An 8,556-nucleotide genomic window follows, 5' to 3' on the forward strand; every position below is an offset into this window, starting at 1 on the left:
GCAGAAATTCTTCATTCTGAGATGCACTTTCTATGCATTGCTTGTCTTTGCAGGGTCAGTACACGTTCAGGATTCCCGTATGCATTTTTTGTGCACATTATTCAAATCTGCAGGGAATTACTTATGGTTAAAATGATATGGAATACCATCAGATAAAGAAGTTCAACTTAGAAAATGAATTTTGTGTCTGGTCCTCATTTTATTAAAGGGAGAGTTAGAGTTTGGGTGTGTGGATTCATCACCATTTTGAAACAGAGAAATGTTTTGTGAGAATTTGGGGTTGTCATGTCTTATTGACTATTGACTGAAGCAGATAAATTAAATGAAAATTTCTCATTTTTTTCAGTAATTGTTGTTGACTAAGACACCAAGATGTGACAAAGAGACTTACTCAGGTAAATACTCTTAAGAATTTATGGCAACTTTTCTTCACAAAATACAGAGTAGAAAATAAAGGAAAACTCTAAAAATATATAAGCTTTGTCATGTAATTAAGAAATGAGTCATTTCACAGAAAATAAAGTTCATACTTCAGACAGGAAAATCACCTGTCATCATAGCAAGCTCACTAATGGGAAGATGGATTTCCCACATTTGTTCTTAGGAACTCCAAATTGATGGGCATTTCAAAGCAGCCTTTCCTTCCTTGCTTCCTGAAGTGGTGCTAGAATGAATCTCCATTTCTTCTAAAAGAAGACATAAGACTTTCTTCCCATAGACATCTTACAATGGTAAATCTTAAAAGACGGTCTGCATAGCTCCACCTTACAATACCCTGACTTCATCTCATACATGAATGTGAAGAAAGTGTGGATTTGAAATTCTATGTCATTGTTATTAACAAAAGCTAAACTAACTTGGCACTCTGTGGAAGCTTATGGGAAAGCTGGGTTCACTCATCACTTCTTTTTTTTTTTTTTTATCCAAAATGTGTTTATTGGGATGGTTCCCACTCATCTTGAATCAGGTACTTTTCAGTGCTGCTTCCTCCTGAAGGAGCATCCTTCTGTCAGCCTTGCTTTTCCGCCTGTGGACTGACAGAGGACAGTGGAGCAGCCAACACACAAGACTACAGTTTGTGCATGGCTAAAGACCGTGGTGATCTTGTAGCATCCTGGGCATTTCACGTCCATAAAGTAGGAATTGGGGCTCTGCACCAGGTGCTTTTTCTTGTGTTTCTTCTTTTCCTTTGCGAGAGGCATGTTCTCGTAGGGAGGTCGTCACCGCCGGAAAGGCTCATCACTTCTTTTTATTTCTGTAGATAAAGATGATTGGCAGGAGAAAGTGCCTGATTTCCAGTCCACACGCCAGTGCTCATGTCTCTATCTATGCCAGGACCAGCCATGTATTTGGATTTATGTACATCACACTCACACCAGCTTCAGAACACTATCTCTGTAACAGAGCAAGAATTTCTCTATCATGTGCACCGAAGTCTAAATTTACTCTGTTTTTCCCCATCTGTGAGACGTGAAAAATAAATTAATAGTGTTCAGTATCAAATAAATCATCTGGAGTGTTCTGGGACAGGTTAGTATGGGCATCAAATGCAATAAATGTCATAATTTGGCCTCTTAGCCTTATTTCCTTCTGTGAACACTCACAATACAATGAAATGTTTTATGTAGCTCAGTCTTTCATCACTCTGGATTAAAGCAGGCAATACAATAATTACATGCCTAGCATTATTGGCTACCTGTGAAGTATTTAACACTGTTTCTGGCATGTTAGAATAGCTCATTAACAACAGCTATGAGTATTTTTGTCCTTCTGTATATGTATGCTTTAGGTAAAATTGGCTTCAAGAAATAATGAAGAAAAAGTGAGAAAAAAGGAAAATGATATTTATACTCAACATTATTTCTTATGTCTTTCTGCTGTTCTATTGGAATGTTTTAGTTATTCTTTTCAAGGAGCTTTGTCTTTTCTAGAATTACCTACTTAACAGAGAAAAGTATAAATCTGCAAGCAATCTCATTTAGCACATGATTCTGACTCCATTTGTCGTAAGCAGATTGACAGGGTAGGTGGGCAACTGATCCTTCAACAAAATAGCACTTTTCCTAAGAGATATTAATTTAGTCTGCACAGAAAATTGGACGAATCTTGTGAGTTATGATGCCATTATTTTTTTACTCTTTCAGAGAATCTGATTCTTAGAAAAATAAATGCAGATGGGAAATCAAGGATGAGAGGGTCTTGCAAAAGACAAGAGGACTGTTGCTAATAGACTCCAAGTCTCTGCTTCCAATGTGCTTGTAAGAGCAATACATTTCTCACTCTTGTGCTACAAGACATGCCTTGCATTCTTGAAACACTGTGATAGAACCCTATTCTAACTAGTCTAGATTAAGACTCTGTTTCTAATAAAAATTAAAACATGTGTATCTTCATTGATTCATCTTCACAAACTAGGTATTCCATATATGAGGGCAAATGCCAGTGCCTCTTGACTCTCAGCAAAAGCTCCAAACTACCATCTATTGTGATGACTTGATTATAAAATATTTCCCACAGGATTCCACATTTTTCTTCTTTATGATGCTATTTTAGAAGGAAGTGGAATTTTTGTGAAATACAGCTTTGCAGTAGGGACTGGCCTTGTGGTGGTGAACTTGAAGTTTATAAATGCCCTGTTGCCTATTGAGTAAACTTTTTGATTCATATATGTGCAGCAATTGCCACATATTCTCACGAAAACCACGAAGCTATAACTTTCATGCTTCCCTGCCATGATGTACTATCTGCCTTCAATCCATGATTAACAGTAAGCCTCCTTTAAATTGCTATTTAGCGTGTGTGTGGTCACAGTATGAGAAAAGTAAGATATATATATCTGTGCTCATTGCCCATAATTAATAAGTGTGTTCTTGAAACACTAAAGGTCATTTTGAGTTCTACAATTCTATTTTGAAATATTATTCATATATGTCAATGACTATTAAAACAATTAAAATGACTTTTACTTACTATATGTAGAAAGTTTTGATTAATATTAACTATATTAACATTCTTACTTGCATGTGCTGAGAGACACATGAGACTACAGGAAGCATTTTCTCTAATTTATTCTAAATAGACAGAAATGGAATCATGGAAATATGCAGAAATGTCAACTCAAGATGCTTTACACAGCATTATGATCACTGTTCACTTCTTTTACTCTGTGAATGTTTTAGACATGCATTAACCATTATAATAGGTTATAGTATTTCCTGAATATGTTTTTTTTTTTTTTTGGTTTTTTCAAGACAGGGTTTCTCTGTGTAGCTTTGCGCCTTTCCTGGGACTCACTTGGTAGCCCAGGCTGGCCTCGAACTCACAGAGATCCGCCTGGTTCTGCCTCCCGAGTGCTGGGATTAAATGCGTGCGCCACCACCGCCCGGCTCTGAATATGTATTTTTAATCTACTAAGATCAATAATTTTTACAAAGGCATCTAAAATTCAAGAAAATATTATAGAGTTTTGAAACCTGAAGATACTCCATTTGGTTTAAAAAAATACCTTAAATTTCTCAATATTAAATTTTATTACTGAATTTATTTTTGTTATTTTTTTTTCACCTAGAACCAACTCAGGGAATTAAAAAGAAGGTGAATAATATGTAGCATAAAATTCTACTGAATATCAGGATTATGATTATATTCAATGGAACACTGAGTATCTTCACAAAGGAAGGTTATTGGGTAGTTGGTTGGAAATTCAGGAACATGAGCTATGGAGGACCATTGAGGTATGAGGAGGGATGTGTTGAAGACACACTCAGCAGCATAAATGCCTGTCACAATGTGGAGAGAGTAAATTTCCAAGAAGCATGCTCACCCCAAACTTCATTCACCACCTAAAAATAGTGCAGTTTTGTTACTTCACATACTATCCTCATTTTTACTTCCAGCAACTGTCTGTTCACTGGAGCAATGATAAATTAGACCACAGGGCTGGGCAAATTTTTTCTTCATAGTTAATGTAAAAGGCATTGACATTTTGCCAGTGCAGTTTAATCAACTCAAGTCTCAATGCTGACACACGTGTGCTTTAGCTGGCAGAAGTTTCTTTTCCCGATCCTCTCTAAATGCAGCAATTAGAGCTTTAAATTTAAATTAAATTTAATGTTCACAAGCAGGGCTAGGCTATATAGTGTCAATTTGATTAGGTTTTTATAGTTCATCCTTTTCTTAATTAAAGAGTTCAGGATATTTCAGATGAAAGCTCTAGGAAATGATCATGCTTTTAAAAATTGAACTTATATAATTAGACATAGTATAAACATCATACCCATGAGTTAATTGATTTATTATGTGTTATTATAGACATTTACAGTCTATATATAGTCACATAAAGTCTTAATTCTCATGACATAAAATTCTGATAGAAAACAGAATCAGGTATTCACACAGATTAAGTTTTCTGCTATTACGACCATCTTTAATTTCTAAGAAAATAGTTGAATAATTTAACTACTAAGTCAGGATCAGGGAAATGGCTCAACAGGTAAAAAAAATTCTTTGCCCCACAAACTTGAAGTCATAAAATGGAGTCCCAAATCCCATTGTAGAAGGAGAAAATCAACTCCCAAAAGGTTATTCTCAGATATGTCCACATTATATGCACACTTACGCACATACACACACACACATCATATACATATAAATAAACAATAAATATAAATCAACTATAAAATAACTAAGATATTCTAAAATATGTGTTATATACACACTTAAATGCTGTATAATCTAAAATTTCATAAATCAAAATTTAGAGAAAAGGTATTTTGCTAACAATATTCTTGATATTAATATAGATCATTAGGATCAAATATAATTCTGAGGTCAATTTATAGAGATAATATGCTTGAGTATCAAGCAAGTATTGCTCTAGTAGCCACCATGACCCTTGAAGATCATGATTTTATATTTTTAAAGTATCTTTCATTTGTATGTTAGCTGCTTTATTTAAATCTGGTATCTGAATGAACAAAAAAGTTTGTTGTGCTTTTTACACACACACACACACACACACACACACACACACACACATGCACACGCACATGCACACACACACAGAGTTTTCAGTCTGCAATGCCACAGGATATACTATCTTCCAGAAACTCTGCCAAGGTAAAGATTCAAAATCTCAGGCCCATTGACTGTTCTTCAGTAATAAGGATGATTGTCCAGTACAATCATCCACTCAGATGTCCAAACTCCATTCATAATAGTTGCATCCACTACTCCATGCCCTCTCTCTTTCCACCCCATTCCCTTCTGACTTTCACTATTATTGAGCACATATACTCTTCCAAACAGCACATATTCAACAGCAAAGGCAGTACATAGCATTCATCTTTCCACAGAAATTTAAGTAAAGGAAGTAAATAAAATGAGGCTTTGGGGTCACAATTAGGAGCTGTTGGTTTGGTAGTCAGAGGTGTCCCTAAGGTTGTATACATTGATACACAATGTGAAGAACAAGTATATAAAAATTATGAAAATGTCACCTAAAGTCTCCAGAGACAGATGACAGGGCTCAGGAGAAAGTAAGATGTCTGCTTGAGGAGCTAAGTGGCAAGTGAGAGACCATTAAAAATAAGTCAAAATGAAAACAAGAACTCAACCATATAGATTCAAATGAAAATTATTCTCACTCTTAGCACAGGTTCTTTTCTGTCTCAAGACTGAACAGGGCACTGTGAGCTGGCACTCTCCAGCTAAACTGTACCGCCAGCCTTCTCACTGTGTATTTTGAGGCAAGGTCTCACTAAGTTGCCCAGGTTGACCTTGGACTTACACGGTATCCCAAGACTTTTTTGTACTTTCAATCCTCCTGCCTCAGCTTCTCTAGTAGCTCTGATTAGAGGCATGAATCACCAGGCCTGACTCTAAGCATGTATATTTTAATGCCACAAAAGAAACATAATAGAAATAGAGAGACAAGTTATAGCCACTGAGAATGATAGTTTGGCCTTGGTGTCTTTTTTAAAATTAATAATGTATTTATTCATCTTTTACATCATATATCTTAATCCCATTCATTTCCCTGTCCATTTACATCCACAAAATTTAAGAGAAAAAAATAAAATAAAATAAAGTGAATAAAATAAAAGTTAAAAAGGGAAAAACTTAAAAATCTCATCAAGGAAGTTGCAGTGTGACACAGTGAGTCATGCCATAAACCCCTTTGTCCATATATCTTACGTTCATTGCAAAGAATCATTGGTCTGATCTAAGGCCTCTGGTTTCTATAACACTATCAGTGCTGGGCTCTCACTAGGGCTCTTTCTGGATATCCTGTTGTTGGCAGGTCAGGTCCCTTCATCTGCTTGAGCAGATCATAGATGGGGTGGATGATAGGTCAGGCCAAGTTGTAACCTTGGGTCTGGGCCTGAGCATTTGTAGAGTTGGTCCACCAGATGTGAAAAGGGACAGATCTCCTTTCCCATGCTTACAACTTCAGGGCTAGCTCACCCACCCCTGCACTAACAGGCTTGGCCTTCCCACTCTTATGACTACAGAGTAAGCTCTCTTACCTACCTAGATGATGACAGGTCAGTGGTAGAGAGAAGGGCAGCTCTCCCCTGCTGAATCTGCCACCAGATGGATAAGTAAAGGGGATAGCTCTCTCATGCTCACAGTTTGGGGGCTGACTCATGCACACCTGTGCTTACAGGGCTGGCTCTATTTTGCTGTCCTGACAAGGTGCAGGGCCTGCTCTCCCAAGTGTTGCAGCTGGTAGGATTGAAGGGTCTCCCACGCTTATGATCACAGGGCCATCTCTCACAGTTGATGACAGGTGGAGGGAGGGCCTCATTCCCCCATCCATGCTGCCACAAGGCAAATGAGAAATGAGGACATCTTTTCCATGCTTAAAACTTCAATTCTGGTTCTCTTACACCTGAGCTAATAGGGTTGGCTCTATTGTGCTGCCATGGTGTGGTGCAGGGCCTCCTTTCCCAAGTTTTGCAACTGGTGGGGGTCAGGGATAGCTCTCCCTCTCTTATGACCACAGGGTCAGCTCTACCACCTGACCTAGATGTTGATGGGGTGGAGAGGAGGGCAGCTCTACCCCTCCCAATCTGCCACCAGACAGATGGGTAATGGGGACAGCTCTCCCATGCTCATAGTTTCAGGGCTGGCTCACCCATACTTGTACTCACATGGTGGGCTGTATTGTGCTGCCCTGGTATGGTGTAGGGCCTGCTCTCCTGAATGTTGCTGCTAATAGGAGTCAGGGATGGCTCTCTCACTCTTATGACCACAGAGGCAGCTCTACCCCCTGCTTCAGGCATTGATGGATGGGGGAGGGCATTATTCCACTGCCCATGTTGCCACAAGGCAAATGCAACATGAGTATGTTTCTCCCATGCTCACAATTTGGGGCTGGCTCACCCATGCCTCTTCTAATAGATTATCTCTGTTTTGATTCTCTGGTGAAGTGCAGGGTTTGCTCTCCTGAGTATTGTACATTGTGGGGAGCAGGGACAGCTTTCCCATACTTGTTACCTCATGGTCAACTCTCCCACCTGCCTTAGACATTGATGGGTGGGGGTGTGTGGAGGCCATCTCTCCCCAGCCCATGCTGCCATTTGGGAAATGAGTGGGCAAGTTCTCCCTAGTCCCATTCTCAATATTGGCTTACCTGTGCTGTCATCAACAGGATGATCTTTGAAGTGCTACCCAAAATGTAGTGCAAACTTTCCTGTGTGTTGTGGCTGGTCAAGGAGTCGGCTCCCTCACCAACTTGACTGATTCCTTTTCTCTCTTTTCTCTTCAGATATACCTTTGTCCACAGGACTTGAACCATTTTGTATCTCTCTTCCATAAACCACCACACCATACCTCTGCTCACACTAATAGTGTCCATCTAGCTAGCAATGCAAGGAGCCCAGAGTGGATAGCCCCAGGCCTGTGTGTAGGTCCCTTCTCCCACTCAGGTCACCTTGGTGCTGTGCTGGACCATGTCTCCTCATCACAAAGGCAGGGCCTGGCTGGTGTGTTTGGCTGCATGGCCTGGGGTGGGAGGTTTCTCTGGAGTCTGTTGGGGAGATGAGGGTTTAACTCCTGCCCATAGTTGGCTGGGTTCTGCCCACTCTAGCCACATGGTATAGGGTGGTGGTGGTGGGATTCTCTAAAATCTGGTGGGAGGCTGGAAATTAGAATCACTCCCCACCCCTGGCCCATGGTTGGCTGGGTTCTGCCCACTCCTTGGCCTGGTGTCTTAACAATGGAGGTAGAAAAAATACAAGCATGTTAGAATCTACCTATAGGCTGTGTCTGTGTAGTTAGACATCAGAAGCAGGGATGGATAGCAGCCAAGGAATTCTGGGGATTTAACTTAATCAAAGATCAAAGCAATTCACTAAGACTTGGGAAAATTTTGAAAGCTATTGGACAGAAAATATTTTGTTATAATAAGTTGCATATGCCTGTTCTAGTTAGTAAATGACGTGTATCTGTTATCTCATCCAGTTGGTCCTAGTTGTATGCTGTCCAGTCATACACAAAATTACTCCAGCTCAGATAATGTTACATTACCCTGTGTCCAACAGAAGTCTATCT

The 8,556-nt window shown here is 39.3% G+C and overlaps 1 protein-coding gene across 1 annotated transcript; it reads right to left on the bottom strand.

The window, feature by feature from the left end:
• Positions 1–906: 906 nt before the first annotated feature.
• LOC114681963 (40S ribosomal protein S27-like) lies at positions 907–1,179 on the bottom strand. Its single transcript, XM_028855716.2, has one exon. The coding sequence runs from the start codon at positions 1,131–1,133 to the stop codon at positions 975–977; it is 159 nt and encodes a 52-aa protein (XP_028711549.1). The 5' UTR covers positions 1,134–1,179; the 3' UTR covers positions 907–974.
• Positions 1,180–8,556: the final 7,377 nt, after the last annotated feature.

The sequence above is a fragment of the Peromyscus leucopus genome, chromosome 1, assembly GCF_004664715.2.
Source record: "Peromyscus leucopus breed LL Stock chromosome 1, UCI_PerLeu_2.1, whole genome shotgun sequence".
NCBI lineage: Eukaryota > Metazoa > Chordata > Mammalia > Rodentia > Cricetidae > Peromyscus > Peromyscus leucopus.